At 43.4% G+C, this 13,114-nt stretch overlaps 1 protein-coding gene across 1 annotated transcript in view; it reads left to right on the top strand.

The window, feature by feature from the left end:
* The first annotated feature begins 1,972 nt into the window (after positions 1 to 1,972).
* ECPAS (Ecm29 proteasome adaptor and scaffold) overlaps positions 1,973 to 13,114 on the top strand; it is a 65,116-nt gene continuing 53,974 nt past the window's right edge. Inside the window, 5 exon segments of the mRNA XM_033172687.1 lie at positions 1,973 to 2,098; positions 9,229 to 9,359; positions 9,815 to 9,931; positions 11,207 to 11,325; positions 12,356 to 12,505. Of these exon segments, the coding sequence (XP_033028578.1) occupies positions 2,062 to 2,098; positions 9,229 to 9,359; positions 9,815 to 9,931; positions 11,207 to 11,325; positions 12,356 to 12,505 (554 nt within the window). The 5' untranslated portion in view covers positions 1,973 to 2,061.

Below are 13,114 nucleotides of genomic sequence, written 5' to 3'. Positions count from 1 at the left end.
AGCAAATTTTGCTTGTATTTATTTTTTATTCAGATTTGTCATGACTAATGGCTAGCGTAATAAAGTTATTTCGATTTGGAGTATCAATTTGGATTTGGAGTAGCACGCTTTTGGGGGCAAATCCCCCCAAAAGCTCTCTTCCCCCAAAATGCATTTTGAGTGATCCTCCCCCCCCCAAAAAAAGCTCAAAAGCGGTTGGTTCCAGCACCTCTCATGTTTCACCATGCATAGGGTTGGGAGAGTAGCCCAACCTGGAGGGCCACCAAACACATGGAACAGGTCAGGTAGAAGCCCAACACCAAGGGTGGTGGTATGGTACAACGTGTGCAGACTGTGCACAGCAGTGGGTGCCAGGGGGGCTCTCAGCACTGCAAGGGTGGCACAGATGGATGAGAAGGGAGTGTAGAGCAACAGCAGAAAGCCATGGCAACATTGAGTACCTGGGTGGTGGGATGGGGACCAGCTGAAGGCAACAGGGGGCACTTCATGTATGAAGCTCAGGGACATGGAAGGGGGGATATATAGGAATGGGGAGAAGCAACAGAGGCAAACTGGTGTGGGCAGCATCATGGTCTGAAGAGCTCCATGGGACATTCAGCATCACCCACAAACCAGTCGTCCTAATCTGGCCACAGAGGATCCTGCCAAGCGATATGCACAGTCATGGCCAAGTACCACTGCAGCACCATGTTTTGGACCACCACTTTTACCTCCTCTGCATTTATTCCCAAGGGAAAAAACCATGAAACAGTGGCAGAAAAACCTAATATGCATTCCTGTTGAGTAGCCTGGCCTTACTGAGTGAGGTCCTGTAGATGCGTGCATGCATTGCACAGTATGTTTTAGTGAGCAGAGCGCATGGAGTTACACTGTGCTCTAGCCAGGAGTCTCTTGAAATAGGCAAGACTTTCCTATGCGCGCACACACACACACAGAGAATAATTATGGGCATTTTAGGAGTATGGAATAATTTGCACACCCTGGTTTCACATTCACAGCCCATTTCCTTCATTCAAGTGTCTTGAAAACGTAGGTTAAAAATTCCATCTTTCACCACCCTGACAGCATCATGCCCTCCAACATTTCTCCGATGAAAATAGTAAATCCAGGTCCCTGGAAAACAGGGACACTTGGGGGGGGGGTCCTAGGATTTACAGGAGGATTACTTAAGTCTACATCTAGGAATTTCTAAAACAATGAGCCACGTCGCTCAAAGACCTTTCGAGGCAAACAATCCCGACTGCTACAATCACCTTCCGCAGATAGGGGGAGAAACTCTCCTTTCAATTTTTATTTGTTAAGTGCTTTTGGTTTTTGTTTTCCCAGCACCACCACCTCATTTTAGACGGGGCGGCGGGTGAGCGAGGACAAGAGTAGATGCAACATCACCAAGCCATGGAAGTCAGCATGGAGGCAGGTCAGTTTCCTTTCCCGTCTTGTGATGAGAATGCACATGGGGGGGGGGTTCACCCCCCAAAAAAAACAGATTTCGCAGGGAGAGGAACAACAACAACAGGGTGTCCTCACCTAAGACTTATCGTAACCTTGAGTTCATCTGCGCGTGGGGCTTCCCTGGACCAGGGAAGAGAGCGCCTTTGGAGGAGGAAAACCGTGGGGCGGCGAATAAAACAAGAGAGCAAGCTGGCGGGCTGAGCTATGTGCTCAGCCTTTTTTTTCTAAATATAAAACCCGAGCAGGGTGGGGAAGGGTGTGCGAGGCACATGCACACGCGGAGGGGAGAGCGAGCCGGAGAGTCGCAGGGCATCGAGGCCCGCCGTCGCCTCGACGGTGGTTGGCGTTTCAGGGGAGAGTCACAGGAGAGGGAGGAGGAGGAGAAGAAGGAGAGAAGCAGCCCTTTTCCTCTGCCTTTCTCTTTCCATCCGCGGGCTCAACTCTCAGCAAGAGAAGCTAATAGGGTGGGGGGAGAAGGGGGGTGACGTCGGGGAGAAGGAAAGGGGGCGACGGGTGCGGAGCCGGCCGCGCACCGAGGAAGGCGACCGGCTTAAGGCTCCCTTCTTCTCCTCCCTTCTATTTTCCCACACCCCCCCTCCAGCTGACAACATGGCTGCGGCCGCTAACGCTGCCCAGGACGAGCTGAGTAAGTGGGGGGCCCCCCTCTGGCACAGAGAGGAGTTTGGGGAGGGGGGTTTTTTGTGTACGGGGAGAGGTGGGCTGACAAGTTTTAATTCCCCCCCCCGTCTCAAATTCTCCTCTTTAGAAAGAAGAAGCAGCTGGGGGCTCCTTGCACCAGGGGAGTGGTCGTCGGGCCTTTCTTTTATAGGGTGGGCGCCGGAGGAGGGTCCTGCACCCCGCCCGCTTTGGAGATCCTCGTTTCGCATGGGGGGGCAAATTTGGAGCCGCCAGAGGGGCAGGAGGAGGGGGTTTTCCCCCGAAAGGATGGGGGAGAAGGAGGGAGGAGGAAGCCGGGCGCCTAGGCCTCTGTTGTGCAAAGTCATATTAGGAAATTGAAAGTAACGCATCGGGGCGGAGGAGGGTTGGGGAGGGGGTGCGCAATATACGGTATATATCTAAATATATTGGTGCCCTGACGCCCTCCTTCTAATTCCAATCCTGCTTTTTTATATATATATATATAAAAGCCCTGCTTTTGAAGAATCGTGTGTACGTGCGCTTCGTTTTTCTCGATGGAAACGAGGCATGCTTGCCATAGATATGCTCCCGTTGGGGATTTGACGAATCCAAAGCCGCCAGCTTTCCCCCCCCCCCCTTATATTCTTCTGGGGCAGGAAATCCAAATGCCCCCCCCCCCCCCGACCCCGCTTGATTTGATCCTTCCTGTCTTGTCACTGTGAAAAGTGCAGGCCAGGCGGCAATAATGACTTTGCTTTTCCGGGTTAGCACCCGGCTCTTGGATCCACGTAGAATTTGGGATGGGTTTTGGGGGGGGGGAGCTGGGGTGGGGGAGATCCTGTTAAGGGTCACCTTGCTTTCACACACACACACACACCCTGCCTTTCAGACGTGGAGATGTTGGGGAAGGGAAGAGGATCTTGCCAGCTTTTGATTTTCCCAACGTGTCTTGCCTGGTGCAAGTCTCCTCCACTCCCGCCTCCCATTGCCTTCCAAATTTAGTGCCCCCCCTCTCTCCCACCCCACCCCCCATGTTAAAGGGACCCAAGCCTTGCTCTGCTGGGGCGTGGAAGTAATTCTTTGTGACAGGAAATGCCTGCAGTTTATGGCACTGAGGCAATCTGGGAAATGTATTTTTTTCTTTTTTGTCTCATTGAAAATGGTTCTTTCACAATCTCCGTATGTTCCTGCTTCATCCCTGCAGAAGAGATCCTAGGGGAACAGTGATGGGACTTGGTAGAAAGTCCCGTTGTGCAATGTAATATTTATTTTGAGCAAAGATGCAGAGGCTGGGGCTGTAATTGTGATTTCTGTGGTGCTTGGAGGGAACATTCCCTTAATAAAACCGTCTGATCTCAGTTTCCTCCTTCAGGATATGTAATTCTGTCTGATCTCGAGTAAGCCCCAATTCTTTGGTTTTCTTGGGTTGGAAATGACATGATTTGTCTCTGTACTTGTTCCAAAATGTTGGGAGGTGAAATGATACTTGGAAATGCTTAGCTTGTGAAGTATTCCATTTCTGTTATACTCCTCACCAGAACGGCTGACTTAAAGCATAAGTAAACTTTCTCTGCCGTATAATTTACCTTCTGCATGTATTTTTAAAAGCAGTCTTAGCTAATACTTGATTTTGGAGACTTAGTGTAACAAAAATTATTTGTACATTTCAAAGTGTAAAGCAACCCACATACACGCAGTTCCCATCTGTGGCCTGGTTTTCACCTAACTTAACAGGTCCAGTTAGCATGTTACATTAAGCCAAACCATGGCTAAGTGTGAAAGAGCAACACTGTGGGTACATGGAACTAAAATCTGAACCATTTTGCTCCTCTCCTGGTTTTCCTCCAACCAGAAGCTAAGCCATGATTTTGCTCTGTGTGATAGGTGAAAATGGACTCATGGTTTGCTGCAAGTTGTAGCTCAGGTTTGTTGTTCTTGACTAATACTCATGGTTTGTTTGGGAGGAGACAAACTATGTGTGTGGGTTCACACATACCTAAACCTTGTCTTATCTCTGGGTAATGGAGCAGTAGCAGGACAGGGACGGGAGTGAAGTGGCAGCAGTTTTACTTCTGAATACCTGCACGTTTGCTTGTTCACACTTACTTTTGGTTTGGCTTAGTCCGAGAGGGGATGAAATGCTTAATGCCACGTGCAATTCAGAAGCACCTTTACTGGGAAGTGAGACCTAGTAAGTACTGTAGAAATTACCATACATTCTGGTGAGTGTGCTTAGACTTGTAGTCCTTATGAATCTGTGAATGAGGTTTCAGAAACAACAGATGCTGCACGATAGTTGCAATTGTTCTGTGAAAGTCCATCATGATTCTAAGTTTGAAATGAGGAATCGTGCCAGTACTTGAGTGGCGTGCACCTATCTCATGCGAAATTTGGAAAGTGTGTGTCACTGGCACCATTTGGTCAGTACTCTTGACATCTCTGATGAGAGGTGACATAACATCTTTTGACACGCCATTTCGTGATTTTCATTAATTTTTAAAAATTCCTTCATGAAATAGTGCTGACTATTAAGCTGTTGAAATATTGAGCACTTTATAAATGCTAATAAATAAATAAATGCCAGCAAGACTTCTCTTTCCTAGTGTGCCCTGTGATTTAAAAAGTATCTGAAGAAGTGTGCATGCACACGAAAGCTCATACCAAGAACAAATTTAGTTGGTCTCTAAGGTGCTACTGGAAGGATCTTTTAATTTTTTATTTTGTTTTGACTATGGCAGACCAACACGGCTACCTACCTGTAACTGTGATTTACCATAATTACCACTGTTAAGTCTGCAGTTCAGGAAGTGTTTGCAGCACAATTTCTTCCTAAGGCTATCAGTGGTTAATACTATTATTATTGTGATTGCATTTATTTCCTGCCTTTCACCTGCAGGTCCCAGGGCAGGTTATAACAAATTTAAAACAGTTAAAACATATTGCATTCACAAGTATAGGGTGGGTCCTGAAAACACACATCTCAAGTGCCAAATGGCTATACTTTGCTTCCATGGTTGGAGGCAGTATACCGGTACTCCATGATTGGTCTACATCACTCAGCCTTTTGGGCTTTCCGATTGGAAAGTTGGCAGTTCGAATCCCCGCGACAGAGTGAGCTCCCATTGCTCTATCCCAGCTCCGTTGGCCTGAAAGCGAGATGAGCGCTGCAACCACATAGTCACCTTTGACTGGACTTAACCATCCAGGGGTCCCTTTACCTTTACTTTACTAGTTGCTGAAAACTGCAAGTGAGGAGGGGTTGCTGTTGTGCTCAGGTCCTGCTTGTGGCCTTCCAGTAGGTAACAGGTTGGCCATTGTGAGAATGGGAGTTTGGAAGAGATGGGCCATTGGTCTGATTCAGCAGGCTCTAATTGTGTTCTCATGTTCCTGTGCTGCCTGGGTAGCATGAAGAGCCATCTGTAAATGGGCCATTCCATTGTCACGGGTGGGACACTTTGACCATGTTTTTTGGTATTCACACATGTGTAACAATGTAAATATACATAAAAATTAACAACCAAAATTTAAACTGTGTTCTTAATAAGATACTGAACATGTTACTAATTTTTTATTATTTTTATGGATATTTTTGACAATTTTATTAAATGTTAAAGTATTGTCACGGGTGGGACAAAAAAAAGGACATGGAGCTTGAGATAAGTTTGATTTATGGAAAAACTGTGAGTTGGGAGGTGAATCAATGATACACTCAGCATATCTGTTTAAATCAATGTTTATTGGTTACAACTATGCAATCAGAAATTAAGTTTAAGAAATTTAACGATACAAAATTAAGGAAAAAATGCTGTCACGGGTGGGACAATCATCAGAAAACTTTCAACTTGAACACTTCTGTGAAGACTACGTGGGTGGACTTTTGAAAAGAAGGTCCATAAACTAAACTTCTTTTGTCTGTAGCTTTAAAAAAATGGTTAGACTGCACGTTTGGAATCTTCCTCACCAAAGTCCAGCGCTCATCTAGCATTCTTATCAGGCTCATTTTTCATGGAATGGCCCAAATGGAGCATGCTTCAGGCCTACTTGTGCCTGTGTAGCCTCTTATGAAACATGGAACAACACTGTTGTAGGAAGGAGCCAACGCATGGGGTCATAAAATGTGGCCTGGGGCTTCTCACATTGGTCCAGGAGTACAGAACTATGGTGTTGTACTAAAACAACATTTGGAGATCCATTTGCATCAGGAAAGTTCATTTGTTATTGATACCCCTTGTCCTCCCCTCTCTCTACCTTCCATGGTAAAATATGTGTGTTTTTAAACATAGGAGATAGGTAGAAATCATGATCATGATGAGACAAACAGGGATTACTAAATTCACATCTTCCTTCCTGGCAAATGTGCTCTTCTAACAAGGTTTTGGAGAGAATGTTTTAAGAATCAGTACACCTTACTCCTTTGAAGCATTTTAGATCATTCTGCCTTTAAAAGCTGGATTCTCAACTATGATTACAGTGTTTAAAGTTTGCAGTGCCCTTGCAAATTGATGCCCTCACTTTGAAATTGGATGCAAGTCATTATCCCAAACCACCTTGCGGAACATTACTGTTGCAAGCCCTGTAGTTGAAAATTCTGTTGTGTCAAAGGCCTGTTCTTTGTGGCAACATTCCACGGATAATATTGTGCTGACTAGACTTACCCTGAAATGCATCTGGTTTGGCAAGCCCCTGACACACGGCTGCCTCCGTTGTGCAGTCAGTGTATCAACATGATATAGTGAAAAGTATCTGGATGTGGTACTATGAAAATCGTATCTTAAGGGGCATTTATATGCTGTTACTTTCGCTGTTGGGGTACCCCTTTCTTACCCGGACTTTGAGAAAGTGACACAAGCAAGACATCTGCGCACATGTTTACTAAATGGAACAAGCTACTGTGAAAAAAGAATAAGTTTGAAATTGGGGTTCATATCTGAAAAGAGGAAGTTGCAGTTTTAGAAAATCAATAGAGTGCTTATTTCACTCTTTTTTTTTTAAGTGCTGTGTGTTATCAGTTTTCGGTGTCATTGTCAAAAGCTGAACCTGTGCTAGTATTTTATGGCTGGCCTGCTAAAGGGCATTCATTTTAAAGTATTGAAGGTTGGGACGTCACAGAAGTTCAAGGAGCCAAAAGCTTATTATTTGAAACAGGTGCTACATTCTAATAAAGTGGGATTTCTTCCAAATTTTTACATGAATATAATCCGCTCAAGGGATATGGAATATGGATTCTCTTTCTTCCAGACTGGTCCTTGTCTTGTTTCTCCAGACCCCTAAAATCACATTTGCTGACATAATAGCTATATGATACAAAGCTTTTCTGCAGACCAGTGTTCTGAGGCTGTGTTTGGAGCCATTGAGCAAGCAGCTCATTCATAGCAGAAGCACTTCATTACAGCAGGATTTTAGCTCACCCCTTCTTGTTGGATGATTTGTATCAATTGTTTTGCCATTTTATCACAACCAGTGATTAGTAATTTACGTATAGAACTTGAAAAAAGAAGTTGATGGAAGTGCTGTCATTGCGTTCAGTGTAACATAGCACACAGGACCAGAAAAATGTAGAGATATCTTAACATAAGTAATATATGTATGACTATATATTACTGTGTGCAATAGTATGGGGGGAAAACCTATAAGGTAAAGGTAAAGGGACCCCTGACCATTAGGTCCAGTCGTGGACGACTCTGGGGTTGCGGCGCTCATCTTGCTTTATAGGCCGAGGGAGCCGCCGTTGGTCCGCAGACAGCTTCCGGGTCATGTGGCCAGCAAGACTAAGCCGCTTCTGGTGAACCAGAGCAGTGCACAGAAACACTGTTTACCTTCCCGCTGGAGTGGTATCTATTTATCTACTTGCACTTAGATGTGCTTTTGAACTGCTAGGTTGGCAGGAGATATAAGAAGATAGGAAATATATAAGAATATATATAAATATATATATAAAGAAAATATATAAGAAGATAGGAAATATTATTTGGATGGCTTAACGTTTGAAGAGGAAGGGTTGTAGATAATAATATTTCACTTCTTGTCTTGAACCATACTTCACTTACACACCTATTTGTAGAACTGAAAAAACTTAGATGAGAGTAATTTTCACTTTACTGTCGCAGATAAACAAATAGTATGATGATAAGGAATGTGATAAGAAATAAGTATGGCAGTAAATAATTGATGAATCACCTGCTAATCAATTAAATGATAAGTGCCTTCAGAGACAACTTAAACTTTAATAAAAATGTTACCATTTTTTTTGTCTTGTCATGTTGGGTGATCATGACAAGTACTTCAAAAGTACACCAGTACTTTAAAAAATAAAGAAGTGTGTCATTAATTTATGACCTAGCTGATTGAAATTGTTCAATCAACAAGTGCTTTAGTTCATTAACAGCCATTAAAACTCGTACTGCAATTGTTGGACTAGGCCGTCATTTGGGAAAAATATGAACGCTAGCATATGATGTAAAAGCAGTTTAACAATATTTTCTAGGAAGCTAGTGTTCTGGATGCCTGACCCACCTGTAAATGAGCCATTCCAAAAGCCTGTCTTTTGGAAACAGTGAAAGATGTTTTTCTTCGTTGAAGCTTTTGGTGTCTACAGTTAGGTATGGCTAGACTCATATGCGTGTAGGTGAAGGGTGTGTGTGTGTGTGTGTTTATATATAATTAATCAACACTGATTTATTGAGATCTGGCTGGCTACAAAGTAAATCAAATAAATCAAAATGGCCATGGGTGACCTTGTTGCTGACACAAATATGTGTCACAAATATGGGTGTGGAGAACCCATAAAGCCACACAGAGGAATTCCTTCATAAACGAGGCATAAATGCGTTCAGCCAAACTTTGGACTCATATTCACACATGTGGTAGTGTGAGCTGTAAAATTGTCTGTGCAGTGGAAACACTGGTTTCTGATATCGGCCCCCAGGTTGTATGAGATATTTTGCTGGCATTCTTGCACTGGGATAATGAAATAAACCCAGTCTTGACAACCAAAGAGCTTTGGTTAAACAGTACTATAATGCAGTTGGTCCATTTTATTTTAGTGGTGAATAAAGTAATATTGGGTTGTATCTGTTTTGCTGTTTTGTCATAGATTTTGCTAGTTTATAATTCGTCTCCCCCCTTTCTTTTTCATAGATCAGCTTGAGCGTGTCTTTTTACGTCTTGGCCATGCAGAAACGGATGAGCAGTTGCAGAATATTATATCCAAATTCCTGCCGCCTGTTCTTCTGAAGCTTTCCAGTACACAGGAAGGAGTACGTAAGAAGGTATGTATAGACTCCCTGGGCACAGAAGCACATACAAAGACAATGATTAAAAATCCTCCCATATGTTAGTTTTAGATGCATGTAATTTATTTCTGTTTTGGATCCAGTTCGTGTATTATCACATCAGATTTGTTTTTAAAGTCAGACTTTTATTTTGGGTTGGCAACCTGAATGTTATTCAGGGATCTCTTCTGGGTCAAAAAATACAAATGTTTGGTTCATTTTTTTTGGGTTCGGGTTCAGCTTATCTCTCTGGCTCAATAGTGCATGCGGGCAAAAAGAATAACACATTGGACTCATTCTGTAGATAAAAAAAAGTTACATGAAATACCGTATGGGTATTGCATTCACTATCCTTTGGTATTCTAGACATTATTAGCTCATTATATCTTGGACTTTGTCAATTGCAGAACCCAAATCGGTCAGATCCAAGATGATTATTTTCTCTCTTTCAGGTTATGGAATTGCTTGTTCACCTGAACAAACGTATCAAAAGTCGCCCCAAAATCCAACTGCCGGTGGAGACTTTGCTGGTTCAGTACCAGGATCCTTCCGCAGTGTCTTTTGTCACAGTAAGTGACTTCTTTCAAAAGTTGTCGGCCGATGAAATATGAGGGCTTCTTATAGTTAGAAACTTCATCCAGTTGTCTTAACAATTCTGTCGTTTCAAAAACTCAAAATAGTTATGTTACTGAAATGGATGGAGGAGGAAATATGCATTGAATTAGTAGCATTAATGGATTTTCATGCATGACCTTTAACATTCAAATAAGACCTAGACTTGTCAGGAAGCCATTGCTCTGTCTTGGCCAGTCTTGTCTACTTTGACTAGCCGTGGTTCTCTCAGAGATTCAGTTGGGAGTGTTTTCCAGCCCTACCTAGAGATGCCTGCATTCCAAGCACGTGATCCGTCCCTGAGCTCCAGCCTGTCCCGTTGACATAGAAGATACACGAACATGTAGTTAAGAGCTTGATAACCTAAACTTTTAAACATTAAATACTAAAGATAGATAAATAGAGTCGTAGACTTCCTGGATTTTTCGTCAGAATCTTGAGAGCTGATGGTTGCCTGCATTTGTTTCTTTTGACTGCCAAAATAATTCTCAGATTAAAAAAAAAAAAACTTCGGGGTGAGGCTAAAACTTTGGCAAGTCAGTGCAGTAGTTGATTGACATGGGTTACACAGCCACCCAAATGTCTGTGTAAAAGCTCAAAGATGGTTTGATTGTGGCAGAACACAGAGGTGGACGCAATCTCTTAGCTTTTAATGGGCGCTTTCCATTAAGGGCTTTAGCAGTCAAAGCTACGACCTTGAATTTTGCCTGGAGTGTTGATGTAATGTGCTCCTAGCAACCTACTTCTGTTAGGAAATGGGCTTCTGCAATCTGCCCCATTAAGAGCATATCACTCTTGCTCAAGGCAAATGAGGTTATAGTACTAGTGATGAACTGGACTGGTTGACTGCAAATACAGTCGTACCTTGGTTCTCAAACGCCTTGGTACGCGTACATTTTGGCTCCCGAATGCCAAAAACCTGGAAGTAAGTGTTCTGGTTTTCGAACGTTCTTTGGAACCTGAACGCCCCGACGTGGCTTCCGCGGCTTCCGATTGAGTGCAGGAAGCTCCTGCAGCCAATCGGAAACCGTGTCTCGGTTCTCGAACATTTTTGGAAGGCGAACGGAATTCCAGAACACATTACGCTCTAGAACCAAGGTATGACTCTATGGGGACTGCAATTTGCCAATAAGAGGATTATTCTGTACAGGTTTCTTAAACCTTTGTGGAGACATTGTATGTCGCTGTTGCTTTGAAGTGGTTCTATGCAGATTTATCTTGTACTTTTGCAGAATTTCACCATAATATATGTTAAGATGGGTTACCCTCGTTTGCCTGTGGAAAAGCAATGTGAGCTTGCTCCCACTCTCCTTACTGCAATGGAAGGAAAACCTCAACCCCAACAAGACAGGTATGATGTTCTAAGCATACAACTTCTTTTGTATTGTCTTAATTTTAATTGTCTCCCCCCCCCCCCCAAATAAAATCATTGATGTCCTGTAATGGGTCTGCCTGCATTTTACACTGCAATTACATGTTGAGAAAAATCTTGTGGTACAACCTTTAGGGGGCTCTTCCACTTCAAGATTAGACCTTGGAGGAGAGGGTGTTGCGTGGTTTGGTTGTTTCCCGATGTGAAAATATCTCTTGTGTGCAGAAAACTAATAGGAGGAAGGCTAAGGGTAGGAATCAGAAAAGCACTATGGAGATCATTCTGTCATTTCTGCTTGTCTAATGGAAAGGTCTCCCCTCTCCTGTCCCCAAATGCTGTTCATCCAGCCCCCACAGAACTGTTTTGTGGGGAACTTGAAGGGAGATGGGGGGGGGGGGAGAGACCTATTGCACTGACTAGTAGGAAGACCTATTGCACTGACTAGTGGGACTCAATATGCTGTCTCCCAGTAGCACAACTTTGTAGTTCAATTCAGAGTTTAGTCTAGAATTATCTCCTGTTTTTCTCAGACAGGGAATTTTTGTGGTTGTTGTTGTTTTTAAGAGGCATACTCAACTTCTGCATACCAGGCACTTCTGGAAATGTGGACATTAGAACTGATATAGCTCCATTTCTTAAGCAACATTTCTACGTATATGGATTAATCATAATCTTGGTTATGATCTTTTGAGTCAAAAATGGCCATTGGATTGAGTTAATTTCAGTCAATTTTTGAAAAATGCAGTTCCATTGGGATTAGTTGTTCTGTAGAAAGAGAAGCGTAATTTTTATGTGGACTATATCGCTTGAAGCTCCCTGATTCTAGATTTAGAAAATGCACATAAACCAAACTAAGAGTGGTTTTTAAAATAGCCTCTGAACATTCTCAGCATTTTGCTTTGGGTGGACCTGAATTTGCTTTCAGTGTTAGTTGTGATAGGTATCAAGTGAAAACTAATAGATCATGAAGGCATGTTTCACAGTGGCAGTAAATATAATTGTTTTTCAGCCTAATGCACCTTCTAATACCAACCCTTTTTCACATGAAATACCCCGTTGAACCTCTGAAAGCAGCTTCTCCGTTTAATCTTGCCGAGAAACCAAAGACTGTGCAGCTGCTCTTGGATTTTATGTTAGATGTCCTCCTTATGCCTTATGGGTAAGTAATGTTGCAGTTCAGCCATTGCTGTTTCTGTTCCCATACAAGTGTATGGCCAGTATTGCCAAAATCACAAAACGGGCTGGGGTTTGAGTACTCTCATATTTAAAATGCTTTCCTTCACAGTGTATGGTTAAAGACTATATAGTAGTTGAAGAGACTATTGCATAACAAGAGTTTTCCAGTTTCTTGTTGATTAACTACTGTTCTCAACAATGAATGCTCCCTAAAACTTCACTTCTTTGAAATAAAACCAATGACTGATAACTTTTAAGATTCTTTATATATAGCAGTGATATTAATATTTTGGAAGAATTGTTGCATTTTTGTATATATTTGTCAGGGAACTGCCACCTGGCCCGCTGAGGGGAACGGAGGGCCTGTTAGCATACAGAGAGCCCCAACGCAGCACCTCTTCCAGCAGGGAAAGCCGCCACACCTCCAGTGGGGAGGAGAGGGAAGGAACCAGCCAGGCGGGGAGGGGTCTTAGGGATGCCACTGAGAGCCCCCGCGCCTCTTCTAGCCAGGAGCCACAAGCAGGGAGCCTGGCGGGGAGAGGGCTTGGGGATGTTGCTGAGACCCTGCGCTCACCTCGCCCGGCTGGTCAGG

Source organism: Lacerta agilis, chromosome 16 (genome assembly GCF_009819535.1).
Source record: "Lacerta agilis isolate rLacAgi1 chromosome 16, rLacAgi1.pri, whole genome shotgun sequence".
Lineage (NCBI taxonomy): Eukaryota > Metazoa > Chordata > Lepidosauria > Squamata > Lacertidae > Lacerta > Lacerta agilis.
The sequence above is the reverse complement of the archived record's forward strand: the minus strand, read 5'-3'. Positions and strand labels throughout refer to the sequence as shown.